The 22,851-nt window shown below is 36.4% G+C and overlaps 1 protein-coding gene across 6 annotated transcripts; it reads right to left on the bottom strand.

The window, feature by feature from the left end:
- Window positions 1-1,476: 1,476 nt before the first annotated feature.
- Window positions 1,477-20,899, bottom strand: LOC139971711 (exportin-1-like). 6 transcript variants are annotated; one of them, XM_071978422.1, is made up of 23 exons: window positions 20,741-20,899; window positions 18,418-18,559; window positions 17,497-17,598; window positions 16,474-16,608; window positions 15,762-15,925; window positions 15,315-15,429; window positions 13,532-13,651; window positions 12,949-13,077; window positions 12,307-12,465; window positions 11,381-11,581; window positions 10,468-10,606; window positions 9,967-10,070; window positions 8,959-9,193; window positions 8,620-8,783; window positions 7,966-8,100; window positions 7,419-7,523; window positions 6,601-6,786; window positions 5,954-6,076; window positions 5,147-5,387; window positions 4,437-4,571; window positions 3,235-3,397; window positions 2,783-2,879; window positions 1,477-2,142 (listed from the first exon to the last, which is right to left on the bottom strand). In XM_071978422.1, exons 2-23 carry the CDS (start codon window positions 18,541-18,543, stop codon window positions 1,996-1,998), a joined length of 3,225 nt encoding a protein of 1,074 aa, XP_071834523.1. In that variant the 5' UTR covers window positions 18,544-18,559; window positions 20,741-20,899; the 3' UTR covers window positions 1,477-1,995. The 6 variants fall into 6 exon arrangements, with proteins under 6 accessions (XP_071834523.1, XP_071834526.1, XP_071834522.1 ...); XM_071978425.1 differs by having other exon boundaries at window positions 15,762-15,922; window positions 20,595-20,817; XM_071978421.1 differs by having other exon boundaries at window positions 20,575-20,816.
- Window positions 20,900-22,851: the final 1,952 nt, after the last annotated feature.

Raw genomic sequence — 22,851 nt, 5'->3', positions numbered from 1 at the left:
TGGCACTTCCTTCATACATTAACGTCTCAATAAGTTACCCTCTTTCCCAGTTACAAGAAAAAATATAACTTCTTCTGAAGTTGTACAGTGAAAATGATATAAATAGTCATAACTAACATGTTTCTTGCGGAAGGTAGCAAACTTGACATATGGCACTTCCTGCATACATAATCGGCTAAATAAGTTACCCTCTTTCCCAGTTACAAGAAAAAATATGACTTCTTCTGAAGTTGTACAGTGAAAATGATATAAATAGTCATAACTAACATGTTTCTTGCAGAGAGGTAGCAAACTTGACATGGGATAAATAACCAAAGGAGAAGGCTTACTTGTGATGTTTTTCACATTATATATAAAATCAAGACGTACAAATGAACACATGGAACAAAGGAAAACAAAAAACTCAGAAATGAAAAGACATTTTAAGACTGGTATCAAAAGGCCAGGGGAAAAGGTACAAAACTGTAGCTATAAAAGAAGTGTGGACGATATGGACAGTAACATTTACACCGGACACCATCTATCAATTAAGTATTTAACTTATCAAATGTCTATTATTTCAAAGACCAAAAAATAAAAGACTGCCTTGAAATGGTAAGACAGAGGTCTCATTAATGGATGACTTTGTAATAGTACTCAACAATAACTCTCACCGGTTCACAAATGGCACCAGGGTTAAAACTGATGACAAGTGTTTCATCTGTCTTTGGTAATTAAGCACTAACTTTGACTTACTAGGTAACTAAAACAACAAACAAAACTTTTCTCTTTTCTTTGAATCTGTTACTGCAGTCTGTATGAGAAGATCTAATGTACAATAATATACAACTTTAAGTGTACAGTTCTGAAAAAAAAAGAAGGAAATATTTACAACAGACCCGTAGAAAGGGTACATGTACAAACAACTAATCTAACATCTTTGGTGAGGCAACATTTTGTAATAAGCAAAACTGAAAGATAACTTGTTAATTCACAAAGACAACACTGGTTCTAGTATACTTGTTTATGAATGCCTTGGGTCTTGTGTATTGTATAAACATAAAAACTACTTTTACAGACTAAAAAAAAAAAAATCATTGTGAGTTTTATCACAAATTATTTTTATTGGAAATTTTTTAATTTTTTTTTTTTATATCTGTAGAATATCATATGTACAGTACACACATTGTTGACGATTCCTCCATTTGTAGTTTTTCTACTTTCAAATGGGACAAAAGTAGTAAGTGTGTAAAGACCTATTGTCTCACCAAGTAGTGTAAGATGTGTGTCTTAAGTCCCAACAGTTTCTCTATTCATGCTGTGTAATGAAAGCACAAAGTTGGGAAAGAAGGATGACTGGTCAACAGTGCAGTGATGGGTCCACCCAACTTGAACCAGGTGACATATTGTGTTCAGCTTTGCTTTCAATCAATGAAGTTTTGCACACATGATGGGAGCACAGATGTAGTTAAGTAACAGACCCCACTGCCCCCTCCCCCCAACTTCACAATTAGGTTAAATCTTAGTTGCACCATTTCAACTAAGCAATGAATACTTTTCACCAGGCTTTTAGTAGCCGTTTCAGCTCCTTTACATGATCATTTTGAAAGACACCCCTTAGGATAGCTATAAAATCCCCATCTGCCACCAATTGCAGTTTTACAACACTGAGAATAAATTAGCCTTCAGGTAAGTAACAACTTAAACAATATCAGTGCATGTTCAAAATCAAATTATTCTATGTTACTCGGGAAACTAGCATATCCAGATTCAAAGCTTCATTCTTCATGGCAGTTTCACTGATGAAACTCCTTTCCTGAAGATAAACCAAGTCATCAGTGATAAACTTGCATGCTAATCCACAGTTAAATAGCCTTCTATTCATAACCTTGGGTTGAGTCTGTACAAACATGTGGCAAGAATCTATGAGCACACAACCACAGGATTAACAGAAGTGCTAGGAGTGCTTTCAGCTGCTTCCCCAAACATCAACGCTCACTGACAGTGGCAGCGGTTTTAATCGACCATCTCCTCTGGGATGTCGTGAGGGTTGACGATACCAGGTACTGACAACTGTACCTTGTGCTTCTCCTCCTCTGCCTGTTTAAGAGCTGCTTCTCTCTCTTCCAGAAACAAACCAGAGGTATCATCTCCAGCAACCTCCTGTGAATATTAAAGCCAAGCAGAAGTTAGTTTCAGAAAATTCCCATACTCAAATTTCACTTACAGTTCTTTTCTGGGAATCAAGACATCAGACATCTGCTACACACCCATGGAAACATTCTTTTACAATCTAAACCATTTTTTTTTCACCTTCTCTTTTATTTTTTAATTTTTGCTTCCTAAATTGACTTTTGAACAAGTTTGACACTATTTACAAATAACATCCCACAACAATAATTGAAACGATGGACAGGAAGGTGAACTTAAAAATATTTTTAAATCTCAAATTTCTGATGTGATTTAATACAACCAAAACTGGGTGTGGGGAGTGGGAGGAGCAGTCATATGGGTATCATGATTATCATCAATTCTTGGCTAAGTAACTCTCCTTTGAAGAACAAAAACCAAGTGAATGATAAAAGAGGTGGATATCATCTTAAATTTCATCAATTACAATCTTATAGGAGTGACTCTAACATGGTATGGTAAAACTGACAGCCATTGGCAACCAACATTTACCAGTAACTTTACATAAAGTTTAGGAAGCTAAATACCAAAATGTAATTCCAATTCCATACGAGCAGGCATGTTAAAGAAACTAGGTGTAATATTTCTGCATTTTCCGAAAAGGGAATCTCACCTTGATCTGGACTAGGAAGTCCCTCAAGTGCTCCTTTGTGGCTGGAATATCTTGATTCAAACTGAACAGGCCTGTCACAAACACTTTAATCTGTGCACTGAAATAAAAGCAGATATGTGTGTTACATGTAACATCAGAACATGTCAAAAATTACAAGGTAAATTCTACTTCCGAATACACAGTATTACATAAGCCTTCCAGCAATCTGTTAGAAGTGTAGCATTTTTTTGCAAACACGAGAATGTTTGCAGCCCATGGATTAATGACTACTGTTCTTGTGGAAGCAGTCAATCCCCTATTTTAAAGTCTTAAAGTTGTTTACAGAGAAGCTCAGAATGTAGCTCCAAGACACATTATACTGCCTTTAGTGTAGAAAACAATGACTCCCTGGTTTTGAGACTACTGGAGCAGCTAGTCGACAGAGATGATTTTCTAGATACATGGGTACTTACTCCAAGAGATGTGGGAATGCTGCTTTGAGCAGAGATCCTGTGAACTCTTTGATATACAGTCCATTGGTCTTTGTTCCTTGTGACTGGCTTAGTGGATCTGTAATCTTGCCTCCCTCAACAATGCTGAACATGTAAGCTAATATTGTGGCATGCATGGTCAGTCCTGGAAAGGATGAATGAAAATATCAATGTAATAAACGTTTACTTTATCCTTTTAATCAAAATAAAATAAAACTGTTAGCAAACTGCTTATCCACTATAGAGCCTGTTTAATAGAATGTGTAAAAGTAAGTTGGCCTAACGCTTCGATCCTAGCAGGATCTTCTACCATGCTCATTAACCTGTCTGTATTCTGTGCGGGTTTTTGTCCCTTCTGTTACTGTTACTTGTCATTTAGCCTCTGTAGAATATCCTGCTAGGATCGAAACGTCAGGCCAACTTACTTTTACACATACTTTATCCTTTGACTACAACAAAGAGAAAATAACGATGAAAAAGCAGGGCTTCATTCAATGCATAGAACCACTCTCTAAGAAATTACAGTACGCTAGAATGAAAAACATCCTGGCTAATTTCAAGTGATACATTTTCATCTTTGGTAGACCTTTAATGACTAGTTACAATGTCATTTAATCTCAGTAGTTATAAATAATCTACATAAAATTAACAATCCATGTAAATACAACTTTTTTAGACTCTGCCGTCAGTTGACCTCAACTGACCTTTGACAACTACAGAAAGATAAACAAATTAATATAATAAAACAGTGCATGTAATCACAAAGTTTGACATACAAATAATGTAGTTAATCCAAGGGAGTTAATGTTTACAAGACTATGACCTCTGTTGACTTCAAATGACCTTTGACCTCCATAAAACTATTCAGTTAATTCACTCATTAAGATGGACCTATTTTCTAACTAGGAAATTGAATAACTATACAGTTTGCCTCAGCAAACTAATTACGGAGTTGTGTTAACAAGCTTTTCAGTGACCTCTGGTGACCCTAAATGACCTTTGACGTCTTTTACGAACCATGTGATCATTGTACCATGTGATCATTTTGGATCAACACACACAGTATGAATTTATAAACCATTCGTAAATTTCAAGGCTGAGCATCGCATACATACACATACACACAAAACATCAGATACATTCCGCCTTTGGTGTAAGGAGTTGAAAACATGCTGGCCACCTACCTGCAGTATGTGATGTGTCTGTAACCACTGACAGTATGTGCTGTAAGATGTCTGTGTAGTACGTTTGATAGAAACTCTGTGCAGCAGAGTTGTCCTCCCAAACATTTTCTAACAAGGAGTGTAAGATAGCAAGACCTGAGAAGAAAATGGACAGGAAATGTTTTACAACAGTTCATTTGACTTTTCATTTTTACAAGGAATAGTAGAAGACAAGTTGCAGTTCCCTCACAGCTGATTACAATGAGATAACTTATGCAATGTTGAACGGGTGATGTCTTCTAACATACAAAAATTTTAATAGTGAGCAATTTATTTCAAAAAATACATTAATTGTAATACCTTTGTATAGAAACAACGATTATTGCCTTACTTTACTGCATTAAATTTCAAACAGATTGTACGTACTGAACAGACACAATGCTAGATATAAATGGTCAATGATGCAAGATTTATTGGAGGTCGACTTAAATATGAGACCAAAACCTTTCCACGAAATGGACTTAGTTAATGTCATCCATGACCGAACAAACTAGGTTAAAATAGACAGAAAGAAATAAGAAGGATGGTAACATTAGTGTATCCTAACTCCAAGTGCAGCAATCCCAACTGCTTACAAGCAAGGACATTTACATATTGGACTAGCATGTTTCATGAATATCAAACACTTTACAACAGACTTCTTTCCACTAAAAAATGTTGGATAAACTTACCAGTATCAGCAACATTCCTCATGGTATGTTTGACTGCCCAGATGATAGAGTTTAGCACCAACTTAAACTGAGCAGCAGGAATAGCAAAAAGGGCAGAAAAGCAGTGACAATTCACAGCTTGCAGGAGGAGGAAAAAGTTAGATCTGTGCTCTGGAAACTCTTCAAAATCCTTATTGATCATTTCAAGGGTACATTCAAAGACGGCATCAAATATCTTGGGGACATCCTGTGTTATGTGGTTCTGGAGAAATAAAAACGAACAAAACCAGTCAAACGTTTAAGCTATGATGATAAACTGTAATGACATATATGCTTTTCTGTATGCCGACTGAAACTGATCCCACCTCGAACATTTATATCACATATTTGCGCTTTTGACCAAGACGAGCAAATAAGATTCTTTTGAACCTCTTAAAGCTTTAAGATTTGTTTTACCCAGGCTTTTTCATTTTGTTCTTCATTGACCTAACATGACTTTTGACCTTCCTTGGTAACTTGTTTGTTTATCAAAGGGTATGACCTTCATAAGTACTAAGTTCTACCAAGGTGTACTTGCCAATAACCCACTAGAGGCATCAAGTATCACACTGTTGTACACACTTAATCATCTTCAGTAAAATATCAAATATAGACTGAAACAGCTAAATAACAATGTTTGAACATAAAAAGATGACACCTGCAATTATACCACAAAGAAATTTGACATGTACTTGTTCCTACTTGAGATTTTATGAGGCTGTTTCACCCTCATGTGATAAGTTTGTTGTTCCAGCCAAATGTCATGCTCTCTGGTACTATTGCACATACCTCTAACTTATTGACTATCGTAGCCATTGTACTCAACACTTCTGGTTCCCTGGCTGCCGGCAAATTGGACCTGTAGTCTATCAGGACAGCCTCCAAGAGTGGTGGAATGAAATTTTTAAGTACCTGGAAAGATAAATATATGTATCTTAATATATTGTTGTAACAGCTTAACTTGGAATCATGTGTCCACAATACACATAGCACTAAGTTCTCTGTAGCAGAATGTTATAAAATAGGAACATGCAGTGGCCATTTTACTTTAAAAAGAAACTTTTCTCAAGAACCAAAAAGAAGACACGTGGATCTTACCCCTAGAACACAGCACTTAAATTAATACAAAACAGTACACCATGTATTTACTTTGCCTTGTATAACATTTACCAGAAAATCCTTAGTAAGGGAATAGTTAGGGCAGAAATGGTTTCAAATGTCTAGTGCAAAATAACACAATCTCAGAAACTCGAGCAATATTTTTTGGCTAGGGCTGTTTAGTATATACTCTTGTTGAAGTCATGCTGGTGGAGGGGGGGGGGGGGGAGGGATAAGTAAGCTCTCATATGCCTTAATAACCCACAGCAGCCTTCACATCAGGCTATTCAACCTCTGTTTGATAACTGACTTTTGTTGAATTTCTTAATCTCCCTTACCATCTGTGGGTCTGTCGACATGCTAACCCAGCCGGAGATGAGCTTCAAGGTTTCTTTCTTCACCGTCCTCATGCTTCGAATCAGAGGTTGTTTCGTTACAGACTCGCCGTTAGCAGCAATAGCTGCAGATATGTTTTCACTCATGCATTTGTAAACATTCAACATATCCAGATATATCTTACCCAGCTAAAAAAGAGGAAATGATGGAAAGAAACTTACAAAATGAAGGCTAACTTAAATTTATATTCAGATGAAGCAAACTGGCTGTAAGACCACTTCACAACCAGTCAGTTTGCCAAATTAGTCTAGCAGGACTTCATTATTACAACTCAATGAGTGAAATACATCCCATGTTTACATGAAGTAAGAGAGAAAGCCCTATACAGAAGAATCCTAATACCATATAGGACAAATGTCTACACTGGGTTCAGTCTTGGTTACAATACAACCGGTAAGTCCCGTAACATAGGGAACATACAAACGACAGCTGTTGAGTGACACATAATGATGCACAAGGCAATACTAGGTTGCTACTCGTACCCTTCCTCAAGTGTAGTAAATTTAAAAAAAAACTTATAGGTCATTCCCACACATAGTGACTTTCACAAATAATATACCCCATACCAACAACAATGTGAGGTTCCCATTAAGTATAGCAGAAACCTAGGGTAAAATATTATACAAAATTTCTGTCATATTCATGGATGGATCCTGTACCCAAGCAATGACTTTTATTTAGTCAAAGAAGCCTCACTAGAAACCAGAGTGACACAAGGGAACAGTAGATAATATTACAAAAGGACATTCTTGAACAATACCTGAACAACAAAGGGATGACCAACTGCTTTACAAGCTCTGACATTGGTCTTCAAAATGCTTCCAAGTTGTTTGACTAATTCCTCTTCCCTCAGCTTATCCACATTCTTTGAAAGTAAAAGGAATAGGCATAGACATTAATTTATCACAACTTTTCCACGTATGAATCACAGGCATTGAAAATACACATACAGTAAACAAACTTTTCATGCAGATCTTTACATCCTGATTAGAATTGAATGCATTTCTATTTGTCCTTCTCACCTTCCCCCTCCCCACCTTTCCAGGAACTGGAATTTGAAAACATTGTAAATCTTCCAGACATTATATCGAACCAATGTGTTATATGTTTCCAATATCTCAAGAAAAATGTTAATCCAGGCCCAAAGTCACTTCACATGGTAAGTCATCTGCAATGCTAGTGGTTTGCTTGTTTCAGTATCTTACATAATCAATTTCAAATCAATGCTAGACGATATTTCAAAGATAATATATCCTTATATCTACCTTACAAAAAAATGTGATATCATTCAGAAAAGAGTAGTTTACCTTAGTTGCTTCCTGGATGATGTGATCCCAAACCTGGTTTGGAAGTAGCATGTACTTTTCTATCAAGTGCTCTTGAACAATGCTGTCCGTCTGCGAACTGATCATGTATCCCACAGCCTCGTAGAATGTGTGCACCTGAAAGAGTGAAGGAAAGGAGTTGAGAAAAAGGAAATGCCTCTAAAAGTTCACAGACCAGATATTACCAGATACCGACAAGTATTATAAACATATATCTCACAATATGGGAGCTAAGTGATATCAGTTTTCACGGGCAAGTTGCAAAAGTTTGCAATTTTATGTGTTGTGGAAGGAACCTCAATGAAGTAAGAGACACAATCGTATCAGGGTTAGCCATCAGTTGCAACATTTATCCTGTGACTTATCCTCCATTAGGGAGAAAGCCCAATGGCATAATCAACACAAACATTGTTCACATCAGTGTTCCATTCTTGACGAAATCGATCTGAGTAGGTCAGTTTGCAGCAATACTGCGAGCCATCAACGTAATTTAATTTGCCAATTTCCACTATTAAGAAGCCAAAAATCACCAAATTTAATATTTAAAACCAGAGAGTTTCTTTTTTATACACATGTTAACTGTACAAACTTACAATGGTAGGTAACCCATGTGTTTGTTCCCTTCCTTCTACTTACCTGCTGGGGCTGTAAATCACAAATTATTGTGTTGATGCTGTTGAGAATCTCCTCAATGAATGGCATCACCTCACCAACTTGAACTTGCACAAAATGCCTTCTGCACTTTTGGGCAATTTTAATGAATGTATCACATGCCATGTCCTGCACACCATCATGTGTTTCTGGAGAGAAAAATAATGATAAAACAAATTATATCTCAATAATAACAGCTTCTTTGCTGATACTTCTGAAAAATTTCTTATTCAACTTATTTGTGGTAGGGAAAGTTTCCCAAAGAGTCACATAGCAGTTTTATTTAGCTACCAGTAGGAATGATGGGTTGTAAATGTTCCTTACCATGCATGAACTCAAAGAGTTTGTTGACAACAGTCTTCAAGAATTTCCAATGAGCTCTCAAGAAGCGTGGGTACTGCCCGACGACATACATGATATTAGAAGCTATGATGGCTTTGTTATCCTTGCCTCTCTTCTGCTCACAGAGCCCTAAAAGTTCCTTGATAACTGTAACCAGGAATCTCTTCTCATCTTCTTCATGCATGGCTCCACTGATGGAACCAATCGCCCAACAAAGCTTGAGATTTAAAAGATACAACAATCAAATTTATTCATGTTCCATGCAATAAACCCCAAATGATCTCAACTCACAGTAAGCAGATAAAAAGATGGAAATTTGAAGCTACCAAATTTTCTTCTTTCTTATACAACTTAAAACACTAGGTATCTTTGTTCGAATGTGCAAGTGATACCACATATCCTACCCATGAGATATGTCAACTGGCAAGAATATTTTACACCCTGATTATTTTTATCCCTTATTGCATGCATATTTATGCAAGACAGGAAACAGGGGTGTTTTGAAGCTATAATTTCAGCATTGTTTATATCCTGTTGTGATATGTGCATTTATATTTCTTACATCTTCAAATGTGACTTACAATGGAACATGGATGATATATGTTTGATTCTGCAATCCTGTCAAAACTTCCACCACAATGTAATCATCCAATTTCCACATAACTACCAGTTGTTTCACAAAAAGTGACTGTTCTTCAACCTTTCAAGTGATACCATCCTATCAAAATCTATCAAAAACTTCAAGGCTGTTTCCATTAATAACTGCACTGTACACTGAAGTTGCTTTTTGAAGTAGCCAAAGGCCTAGACTCGATCGAACAATCCAGTCTACCATCTGCAGAGTCGGCAACAAAATCTACTCTTTTGCCTTTTTCACACCTATCAACATTCATCCTCATATACCAACCTCCCTGAGAAGGGTAATTAATATCAGAAGGTCTTACTAATCATACTCGTAAGTGTATATTCAGTATGTCTTTCATTTCTTACTGTATTCAAATTCTTCCACGACCACTCTTGTCCATTCACTTGCAATTGAAGTTTTTCTGTCATGATTTGCTCAGTATCAGCATAATCCAAATGAGTGAGATAAACTGGAGAGAAAAAGGAAATATTTAAAAGGTTTACTGATACTTCAAACAAGCTAATAAGTCAATATCAAACAATATATTCTTTAAAACATAAATGATGAGAATGTAGGTACAAGGAAGAGAAAGTTTCATCAGAATTAACAACCTTTCCATTGCTCAAGAAGATTGAGTTGGTAAAATAAACAACAATAGCTTTTACCATACCCAACTTTCCAAATTCTACAACTGACAAGAAACTACTTTGTAACCAAAACAACATCTTTTTACGAAGACTGTTTCTTTGTAGATGTGTTAGGTTTTCCAGACTTGCCATGCGCGTAGAGGTCACAGACACATGAAAGAAACGATAAAAACAACCTGTTGAAAAACAATTGGTGTGTTGGAATCTGCAGGCTCTTACCGAGTGTTTCCCTCATATTTTTGTACATGTTGATGGAGTCTGTATCTTTCATAAATTCCCTGACAACCTCGCCCTGTTCATTCTCCACCACTAAGACTTCTTCAGGTTTGGCCATCCTAGATATCATGATTCTTCTCACCTTTGATCAAAAACCAAAATCAGCAACACTTAACAAAAAGGGCATGGTATTACATGCACACCAACCATACAATATTGAAATAGTGAAATGAAACTTATACAACAACCATTTTTTTTTAATAAAGCCTCATCTGGGATTGCTTATGTTGTGTAAGTTTAGCCCAACCCTGGTTGATATTAGTGCTGAATTTGGAATAACTTTATTTCTAAACAACATTTAATTATCAGAAATGACGGGGTTCATCAGCTAAAGTGACTGGGCCTTGTAGTCTTATACACAGACCAGTAGATAAAATTCCAGGATGCAGCTCAAAACTCAAAGGGAAAACAAGAGAATTTATTGGTCTCAAATGACAATTTTATAATGTGCTACAAATTGGACTTGGACATATAGCTTTTAATGTGATCAAAGGATGCTCTGTTGTTGAATAGGGAGTAAAAAGAAGATGTTTTGGTCTAGTTCTTACAATTTAAGAAACAATAGATTATCATTAACAATAATGCCAGCACCAAAGAGCTGATGTCATTGATCTAGCCATAAACAAGCATTCCAAAGCATATTTTATAGTTTAATTTCTTGAATAAGCTACACAAACATTACATTCACTCATTTTTTTGGTTCTTTTTTTCTTGGACGGTAACATGTGGGGACTAAGAGTTTGCCTAATGTCATTCTTTAAGAAATCCTTAGCAAACATAACCATGCAAAAAAAGGACAAAAAGAAAAAGATTGTGCTAGTGTAATCGAAAGACATGAAGATAAATGGGTACTTACTCTGGATAAAATGTTGAGGTAAATCTGTCTCCTAGGTGGTATCTCTGGCTGTGAGTTCCCCAATAGCAAAGGTGATGTGGTAGACGACGGGAATGGACTCTCCCTGTATAATTCTGATGCCAGGATATTCCAGTACTCTAAACAAATCTTAAATATTTCAGTTTCCTCCACCTCAGAGATCAGCAACAAATAATGATGCGCCTGAAACAGGAGACATTGAAAAATTGAATGTTTATAATCTGAAAATTACTTTATGACATTCGACCAAAACTAGTCTCTAGAGTGTGTAATTCCTTGACTCCTGCAATTACTTATAAGAGGTAACAGCAGTTTACATTTATACAAAGTAAATTGCTCATACAAGCAGCGCCAAGAGAGGTTATCCACACAACCTAACTTTTAAGGCAGCAAGTAGTTCTTTCTTTTATAAGACTTGTCATGCCTGTGTCATCTACCATCAACAGTGCATGAAGAGAGAAATAACTGTTCCAAATCATTGAGGATTCACACCAATTGGCAGCAATTCCAGAAATGTAACAAGAATTATATTGAACAGACAGAGACTACTCAGTATATATCAGAGCTCTCGAAGAGGTCACTTATCTTCTGTCTTGGTCGAGTCCAAGTCCAGTGACTCCAGTTGGTGTGAATCCGTGCCAAATCAGAGTCAAATGCATCCAAAGCTACGTCAAGTCAGAGTCCATAGTAAACTAGACTTGAGTACTTCAGCTCTGGTATATATGCAGTGATACAGAATGTTTCTAACATTCAAGTAGTGCTTGGTAACAGAGAAAGGTGTGAAACATGCACACATCCTGTTATAATCATCACTTTTGAAACTGACATAGAGAAATTCAACCAACTTCTACGCTATGGTAAACTGATTCATATGCAACTTAGGCTTCACAAAATATATGATTGTATACCTCCAACAATATGTCATTCAGTTCTTGTTTCTTCTCAATCTGTTGGACATGTTCTTTGAAAAATGTGTACAGGAACAAGCTCAGGTTCTGGATGAAGTTCTGCTCATCGTCACTTCCATTAGCATAAGCTTCCTTAATGTTTGTCTCAATGGGTAACATCTAAAAGGAAATAGATACTAAGTTAGTTCTAGTATAGGATGAAAACACACTGTACAGAACTGCTGCTGTTTACACAGACTGATAGCAGTCGTGACTTTTAAAACTTTTCACAAATCATGTGCAAACTACACAGAAAAAAGACACTTTTGCATTTTATTAACCATTAATTTGTGGGGGGGGGGGGGGAGAGAGGGGGCAAGTATCCACAAATGATTCTTATGTAATTAAACGTTTCACATTCAAGGCAGAAGGTATAAGAGAAGGAATGACAATGTACAGTACTACTGCTTTTACACCTGTATACCCTGTGCATAATTCTGGTCTCCTATTTCACAAATGCTGTAACTGAAGAACTGCCACAATTAACAAACTTCTGTGAATTAAAAATAGCATTTAGAAGCAATGGATGCTATCCAAATCATATTCAATACTGGTGTCACCAAAGTTTCTTGTTACAACACTTAAACCAAGAAAACTACTGACCTGTTTCAGTTGCACCATAGCCAGGGTAAAGAGAAGTACAAACTGTTGATCATACTGCGTGACATTCACACCAGCAATTTCGGTCAAACATTTTAACGTCACATTCCTGAACATGGGTACATTCAAAAACTGTTGGAATGGAAAGGGGAGAAAGCAAATATAACAAAAGAATTGTGAAACCAAAGTTTGGATGAAGTGAAATATCAAAGATAGGCATTCAAACATGGATTCCACATATATAGTAATCTAGTTTATCCTACAGTAATGGTTTGAACCATGAATAAACTCAAACTCAGTATAACAAAATATCACCCTCTTTTAATGAATTGAAAAGTTTGCCAGACATTCTGTGACACTTTCAATCATAATTTAGATTTTCTTTCTCATCGACAAGTTTGTTACGCTTGCAGCAGTCCCAAAAGAAACTTTCCTTTCCCTTCATCAGGAAGATATGAACCTTAGCTTTTTAACATTTGCAAGGGCTATCTGAAAGAATGGATTTCAAGTATTTTTGTAACTTTGATAAATGCTGAACCGCTCTCTCAGCCTGGGATTGTAAAGCACACAAAACAACAGATCTTACCTTGTATATGAGCGTACTGATTAATTTTGTCTCAAAGATGTAACCAAGAGGGATCCAGTTCAAAAACCTCAGCAATGTCTCCAGACATGTTTGCATTAATGCTGCATTCTGAGAGTTGTCCTGTGGTAAAGAATAGAAATGAAATTGAACAACAAGCTGTCTCCAGCATTGACTTTAGGCACAAATTTAATGCTGAATGACATGTAGTAGACCTTTAAGTACTAGGGACACCTAGCCCATATGCCCCCATATTCAGTACATTCAGCATGTGTGATAATCTCATTCAAAATCTGTTTTTTTGAAAACTATTTTCGTTACCAAAATATACACATTTGAAGTTTTGATAAATCTGGGAAACTCATTAAATTTGTGCAAACTATAACATGGAGTGTTGCCCTCAGCAAAATTTCTAATTTTAGCCCTTAATATGTAAACCCCTTATTACCCACATAGATCATTTGAAAAATGTGACGTTCCTCTTTCAAAGAAAGACGATAAAATATCTCAACAAAATTGGCTTAGGCCACAAACCTGTGTTCATTGTCCTTGAAACGAAGGTTGTAAAAACAAAGGGATAATATAACAGAAAATTAGGCTGTCACTCCCTTTACATCATCAATGTGCATAATTAGCTATTACTGTTTATTCTTAACAAAATGGTGTTGAATGTCATCCAATGTCACTACTCTATTTTTCATAAGAAGTTACAGAGACATGTTTTTGACCTAGTTTTTATAAATTCTTAAAACAACGGATTGACATGTAGACCGGCACTGCAGAGCGCATCATCACTTCAGTCTAACGTTCAGAGCTTTGCAGAGCTTTACTGTATTTGGTGAATATTTTGAAAACTCAGATGGCCATAAAACATAGCTACTCTAGCAGTAATGCTTTTTTTTTCCTTGGACCACAAATCCTGTATCTAGATTTAAAAAATTGTGTGAAAGTCAACCTTTAAAGCGAAGTCGTAGGCCTATCATCTCAAACCATAATGAACTGTGAATGTCTTTCTTAATTGACTCAGGTAACAGCAAGTCTAAATCAAAAAATAAAATTGGCTAGCATTCCTGATAGTATCCATACTGCCAAGATAGGAAATAAAGTTGGTTGATTATCCATCCTTGTTTGGGTAATGCTTATTCACAGAAGAGACTATAACGACACAAGCTCAGAAAACAGAGAAAAGAATCACAAAATTCAATTGTGCACCACTCTTCATTTGACCTTTCCTGCATTGTGAATGGAACTCCTATACAGATTTGAGTTGTTTGTACACTATCTTTTTGTGTCCTATTTCATATGATCACCTCTTTTTATTGTCTTCCTTTGTAACACAACAGGGTCAGTGCAATTTTCTAGAGAAATACCAATGGCTCCTACGGTAGACCTGCCTAAGAGTTATCCAAGTTGACACCAACACAACAAGAAGATTGCACAATAACAGCTCTGTCAGAAATACCAATCAAAATAACAGCCAGAAATGAATTTAACTACTCAAGGAAATATTGAGAAGTGCACATCGATATGTTACTCAAGCACTCTTTATTCTACTCTTCAACATCAGAGGTTATCTACTTAGCAATGGTACTTAGTCTGTTCCAAACAGCTCATAACAACAGGTAAACACAAGTCAGACATGTTAAGTCACAACTGTTTACTGTAAGTCTGACTCCCTCTATAATACCACATAAGAACTCTTGGAGGGGGACGAACAACACAACATATAAAATCTTATTTGTTTTTTCATATAAATACTGAACAAACAGAGGGGGGGAGTCCTTACCATTACAAATTGACAAAGTGTGAAGACCTGTGAAAACTCATTGCACATGCTGTCTTTCAGATGTTTTGCCTTAGCCTGTGTCATCTGGCCACTGGAGAAATCAAACACCTCTTCACTGTAAGAAATAACAAATCGTAGAAAGGATTGAGGATTCTGAAGTACACGTGTAGAGTTACCACACAGTTCGAGTGGGGCAGAGATACAATTGCAGACAAATAGGCAACAGCATTGGGGAGCTCTAACTTCAAAGTTTAAGATAATAGTTGCTGCCAGAGATTCACTTACAATAGATCTAATGAATTTAATCACCATATCAGATTAAAGAAGTCAAGAATCTTGTTTTTCAGATCATGGTACAGAAACGTGGTACAGGACGCAAAACGATATTATGAACAACTAATGTAGTTAACTTAAAATATAATCAGAAGCATAGATGGGTAACTTTACCTTAACAGTTTCAGAATGGTCAAATTGTTCGAACAGAGCGTCTCACTTGTTTTGCTTGCCCCAACGATATCGCTGATAAATGTGGGCCAGTTCTTAGGCCACTCATGTTTAAGAATCTGGACCAGTATCATATTCAGTTTTCCAAGGTACACTTTCATCTTCTTCTTTGGTAGAGGAAAAGTAAAAGCAATGTGAAATAAGAAAGGTGTCAGTGATAGAAAGTCTTTACAGAAAAGATACCAAAACTACAGACTTGGTGTATCACAACATTCAATTAGAACAGCAAAAAATAACACAAGGAACAGAGGAATCATGACTGAATGGTCATAGTACTGTATTTACAATTGATATTGACAAAAAGACTATCTGAATTAATTTAGTGGTGATACTTCATCAGTGTAAGGGTTTGTATTTCTCATAAATTACCACATTAGTAATTCTCTTATTTATGCTTTTGACAATTCAAAAATGAGTTACTACTATCAAAGTTATCTAAAATGTTGCTTAAAGAAAATTTGTTCTAGAACATTATTGATACTGAGTCACTAAAGTAATCCATAGATTTGGAGAAGGTCAAGTGCTTATAGACGAGAAGCATAGCACAATCTACCTAAACATCCATCTAACAGTAGGTCATGAAAAGACCAAAACAGGTTTAAATATTAACAAAAATATCTAATTTGCAAAGAATACAATTTACCATGGTACTCACATTGCTGTTACTGGAATCTGATGATATTTTTATGATCAAACCAACAGTGTACTTCTTGATACCTTCACACTGATTCCTTGGCAAAACCTTCCACCTACTCTTGATTACGTTTTCCAGAATTTGTAATCCATAATACTACATGAGTAAGAATAGGAGATACCAAAAGAAACAAACAGAAAGCCAGTTAGCTGTGTGATTTCTTGTTACATACAATTTGCTCAAAGTTCAAAATAACTAACTGACTAAGGTAGAGCAAGTGAGTTAAATTTGTCTAGACAAGAATGAAGTGAGAACCAGAAAAGGTTTGTAGCAATTCCTCCTGGGCATTAACTACATGTCATTCACTGGTAAGGCATTTACAGTATAGGAATTTTAAACCAAAATGTTTCAATATCCAGAAAGAACAAGTCTTCCTACATGAAACAAAGACACATTTTGCTTTTGAGCTAGCAATCCCTTTAATAATTGTTAATAGTTACCTTTAATTGGGCAAACATTGTGAAATAGTTTTGTGAAATTGACCAATTTTTCCACCATTTCAGATATAACCTGTTGACCCTTGAGGCTCAAACTGATAAGGAGGTTTAAGTTCATGTCTAAAGTAAGGGTTAATTCTGAAGCAACTTTCATTACCTGGATGCCAGGTATGCACATAGAGCCCTTTCACAGTTCTAACTAAATTTGACCAAACCATGTTCAACGAAGGAAAATCATAGCAATAGAGAATTCACAGATTAAATGCAGCTCTTAAATTTTGGAGTTATGTTTTCAAACTTTGATGCCTGTTGCATTCAATATTCTACCTCAAAATTTGAAAAGTTTTCAATCTAACTTCAACAGGATACTTAGAAAAGACTTCTAGTGAGTTCAACTAGAATGTTACACATCCTTCTAACCTGTTGACACCCAATTGACAATCTGTTATACATCTGTTCATACAAGTCTAATAACTAGATGACACATAATGGCAGTGGGTGAGTTATCATTTGGATAAATCTATCAGCCTACAGTAACATACTGTACCTTGGTCTGTTCATTACTTGAAAACTCCAAGATTGTATCAACCTTAGTCCAGGCATCTGGGTGCTCTTTTAAACTTGTTAAAATTTGTCCAGCTGTTCGTTGCTGCAAAATTAAGAAAAGGTACTGTATACTTGCAAAGTAGCAATTAAGATGGCACTGATAGTAAGTGTACATATATAATTACAATGTAGTTGTGGACAAGACTCAATAATATATTGTTTTAACATTAGTAAAAAAATGGGGGGAAGGTGGGGCAAGGGTTGAGGCAGAACTGGTAGTTGTGGGTGTCCAAACTTTAAAGTGGTGTCCTAACTTTTTAGGGCAAAATGATGCCAAAAACATCATTGCAATCACAAAGCGATTGCCCCTCAAGGTTAGAGTCAAGGGCCTGCCTGCCTTAGGGTCCATTGTGGGGGTTAAGGGGACAAGGACCCCTTAGAAACTTTGCATTTTTGAGGTATCGGAGGGTAAAATGCAAGCTGTTTAGTGAGTCAATTTAATTGGTTAAATTAGGGAAAGACAAATATAAAATGAAATATTGACCGAGCAAAAGCCGGCTGGCTGCCTAAACCCCTGAGGGGGGGGGGGGTGGTGGTCAAGTGAACAAAGAACTTACAGTTATTTGATCCCTTTGACACATTTTTCCAGAGAATTTTTGTTCTTTGATATTTCAAATTGTTCCATTTATTTTCCACATAAAACAAACTGAAAGTGTTTGTTTAGAGATAGATGAGATACAATTGACAGTAGGCATGTCTTGATGCCATTCTGATTTATTCTATAACAAACCTAAAGATACTATAAAAGAGTAAACCAGAAAACCTTTTTAGCAGAATGCATACCATTTTCATTTAAAAATGTGGTCACTACAAAAGGGAGAGAGAGAATTTCACTAACGGCAATAATAAAAAAACATCCCACCTCTAATCCTTCTCCTTTGTACAGACAATCTACCACGTTATCCAGGAGGTTGATGTCCAACTTTTGACTGAAGTCTAGGAGCTTTGAGGCCTGCTCAGCTAATGATCCCATACTCTGTGCCGGCATATTGATGATCCGTAATCTAGAAAAAATATAATTAGTTTTTAGAAGTTGATTCCAAATAAATTTACATTAAATTTGACACTAGTCTCGTAGTTTCCCTGCATAGCTGAGTTTTGCTATGTCCTAGTTCAACAACTTTAAAGAAGAAGAAGAAAAAAGAAACACAGGAAAAGATAAGGGTAGAAACATACAGGAAAACATAAGGGCAAACTGATGATAATTTAAGGTTTTTGACAATCCCTAAGGTGCATCCTAAATGGTTCAAAGAGTTTCTACAATGAATTGTACACTGTACTGTGTCTGTGGAGTGGAATCAGTACTTGTTTAATGAACATTTCTTGTGGTAAAACAACTAGATTTTCGAAGCCTTCAAGTTGCCAAGGTTGGGTGGACAGCAAATTTGGTAATCCACAAAGTACAATAATAAGCTAACAAAACAATTCTGCCATGGGTAAATCCTCTTTAGTCTTATAAATTGTAACTAATGGATGGAATCTACATTGGTTTTATTTCATTCATTCTCTGCTTCCTTTATAGTACCTAGCACAGAACATGATTATTCCCCACTGCATACACTTCCACGCTAGGATGGATGCAGAGTGGACTGAAAGATATTTTCAAAATAAACATCAAATTATCAGCATGGATTCCCCAGTTGGACTGTGACTCCATGCATCAGATGAAAGCTTGATTAAGTCTGTGCACTTTGTCATTTGTTTGAGAAACTTGACATTGGCCTAGTGTTGTAGCATTCCCAAAATGAACATTGCAAAGAAGCCTTCTCATGTCAGGCAGTTAATTCTGACAGTGGCATTACTAATAATTGACAGCCTAGCCCTTAGCTACAATAACTAAGGCAAGGCCTGCCACCAATTTTACTGTGAAAAGAGGGGAATGCCAACATCTTTATTTGAGGCGCTTTCAAAAATATTTTTGTTTACCTGCACTCGCATGTGCTGAAAGTAGATTATACATCAGACATAGAGAGACTTATACTTGTAAATGTCGAGAGTCAAGCTGCTAGAAACATGAATTGAATATTACTTTATAATTTCACTAAATGGGTGAAATAATCCACCAAATTGTCTTGAAATACAAAACTGGTATTTCCTTGTTTCACTATGACAAGTTCGGCTGTTTTTGTTAAGGCTTTGCAGATTAAAACTAATACTAGTAATACTACCAGTACCAATGCAGCTACATAGGACTGGGTCCTAATCCTAATATTCCTATACTAGTAGTAGTAAGACTACTCCTTAGAACTACCACTGCCACTAGTAGTAGTAATACTGTAGGACTCGGAGCCTAGTAAATATAACAAATATATGTAGGCCTTGCCTAGAGCACAGTACTCTACGCAAATTACCATTCACCAACATACATACAATGACAAATAAGCCTAGCCTACCTTCCGCTTGGTATAAAATGCTAGCCAACTTAGTCACAGCATCAATACTAATACTAGGCTAGCCTAGGTGTGTAACTTGTAAGGCCCTAGCCGAAGTTAGGACTACTGAGTTACACATGATTTACAGTTACAGTAACCCTTATGCCTAACTGTACCGATATGCCCCATGTTCTACACAAACACATTCGGTTGGATTCAGCCTGGTCAGTGGCAACACAGAGGTCTTGAAAGCATCAACTATTTTGATGTATTTTACTGACAAATATTGCCAACTATAACCTAACTTCGGCTAGACTAGGTGCATGCACCTAGTCTAGGCCTAGACTGTTTCAAGGAAAAGCTTACAAACTCTTGTTTGGTTATCAAATAAATTATACTCTAACTCATACTTTGTAGCACTCGGTTGGCGTTTATGTCCGGCTCTAGTAGGATTTTTGCCGACTTAACCGATTCAGAACCTAGGCTTGTAGTGTACTATACTATAGCATACTAATATTTTACTAGGCACAACTTGCGTGCACTGTATACCATGCCATATATACCATGCCATGGATAAGACCAATTTCAATTCAAGTTCCCGCAATAAAATACCGTAAAGCATGCATGTGGATACTGATCTGACTTACGTAATCGGCTAGAAACTAACCTACTGTAGTGCAAACGCACGTTTATCGAGGAAAGTGGCTTTTAACGTTGCAGCGGCTACGCTATGGATAAATCCAATGAAATAATATTCGCTTAAAAATGTCCACAATTTTTTGTTAGCATCTGATATATACTGCGAAAACTAACCTAAACAATCCGGTGCACCTAAATTTGGACGTTGGTTTTTTCAGCGTCCTTTCTCTCGTACGGTCTCATATACAGTGGAGTGATGGAAAATTTTGCACAAGTAAAAACCGGTTCTAACTGGTTTTGTTTATGTTTGTAGGTCTCTACTACTGTACGGTGTATTGGCTCACGTGTGATGTGTGAACTTTACAAAGCAGAATATCGGTACTATTCTTATCAAAGTAACCTTTACGCTAAAATAAACAAAGAAATGACCAAGCATATTTGGACAACAATTGCGTTCATAACATTTCTCTTCGGTCACTTTGCTCTTTTTCAGTCTTTTGCAGTTGCAGCGATAGTGTTAGCATTAGCCTTTGCAATTTCGAATGCACCACAAACGGTCCGGTTATCGTATTAGTCAATTCAAAAAAGAACGGCATCTTGCTGTTAAAATGACCGCTTTTTAACTTTTTGCTATGATTGTTGATATCATATGTGTTATAATATGTGTTGCTTATACATTTCTTAGCACTGAAGTACAACAGATGTATATGAATAAAGTAAGAATTATCATATGAATTAACATATGAAAATAATTTTACCTACATAATAATAGAAGAACCCAAAGGCTGCTGTCTGTCACATGTCAATGTTGTTGTATACATCAAACTTTGTTTACGTGCAAAATTTCACACAGGCCTATCCCTATTACACTTGAATGCATGGTTTGAACGTGCTTGGTGAGCATAATCAGCCATACGATACCTACAAAGGAAGTTGTTACAAAGAGATCTTTTAGCAATTGTATTGAAGCTGACTAGTTTGGACTAGTTTGGGTATAGCAATTCATTCATTCTGGGAACGGTTACCAGAAATAAACAGCCTATATATCAAGATAAAGTATATATGCAGTACAATGAATAAGACATTTACAGTACAGAACCAATAAATTCGATAAAGTCAGCCTTTGTCACCACGTGTCCTTCTAAAATCTTTAAAGAGAAAAGAATCTCAAATAGAAAACAGAGAGACATGTTATATATACATCTACTCACCCGCCCATGTTTTGTGGTAGTATTAATCCAAACAATCCCCCAAGATAGGAATACCTCATCATTTGAACTCTTATTTGTAAATATGGAATTTTCACAAAGTAGTCTTAATTACCTCCGAAGACCACGTCACATGGCCCTTCATCACGTCTGAAACACGGCGGTTTCGATCTATATATTGTCAGTAGCCTAGGCATCAGTAATAAACTCCTTTCATAATGTTTGGCTTTGCTAGTAAATATTGCCTCTAATGCAATAAGAATGCTATAGAAGTTTCACAGCACTTTCCTCGAAGTTTCCACCTCACCCTCCCCTGCTCGATATTTCCCCCCACACAGGTTTGCAATTACAGACAATCATTCATGACGTTAGCATCAATGATGACCACGCTTGGAAGTTGGAAGATATACACTAAATATGAAGAATGATTATAAGGTCCACGGGTCTTAAAATGTCAAAACATGGATGAGTTTATGGTCGTCACTGAAACACTGAACATATTAAGATTTGTTGTTGATTGACCTATGACACTTAGTTAAGTCTAGTACGTTACGGGGTTTCCTTCCAAACACCCTAACTTTATACTTTTAATGTTTGGAACACATATGTTAAGCTGACATATGATACATACGCTACATATGATTGGGTTCGTGTTTAAGTTATCCAAGATTCGAGAGTCGTTCTTTTGAAAACGGAATTCATTTGGTAGAATGGGAACACTAAAATCTGATTGGCTGAAAACTGATCCGTAATTGCAAACCTGTTTGGGCGAAAAAAATCACCCGGCCTCACACCCCGTACCACATATCATAGAAGCTCCCAAACATTGTATTTAGTAGACAAATTATTTTCAAAGTGGTAGCATCGTTGTTGAAATGTTAACATACGCCGTATGTGGTGACAGTACCAAAGTACAGCGCGCGTGCATATGTTATACAACTTCTTATCTCGCTCCCAAAATATGCTTTTTACGTGACCCGCCATGCGGGATCCAAAACGTCACGGCCAAACGGCACTACCGAATCATCCCATTCTGATAAACGAAATTCAGGTCAAGCGAGCCAAAAAAATAAATAT

This window comes from Apostichopus japonicus, chromosome 8 (genome assembly GCF_037975245.1).
Source record: "Apostichopus japonicus isolate 1M-3 chromosome 8, ASM3797524v1, whole genome shotgun sequence".
In the NCBI taxonomy this organism is placed as follows: Eukaryota; Metazoa; Echinodermata; class Holothuroidea; order Aspidochirotida; family Stichopodidae; genus Apostichopus; species Apostichopus japonicus.
This window is presented reverse-complemented; position numbering and strand designations above follow the sequence as displayed.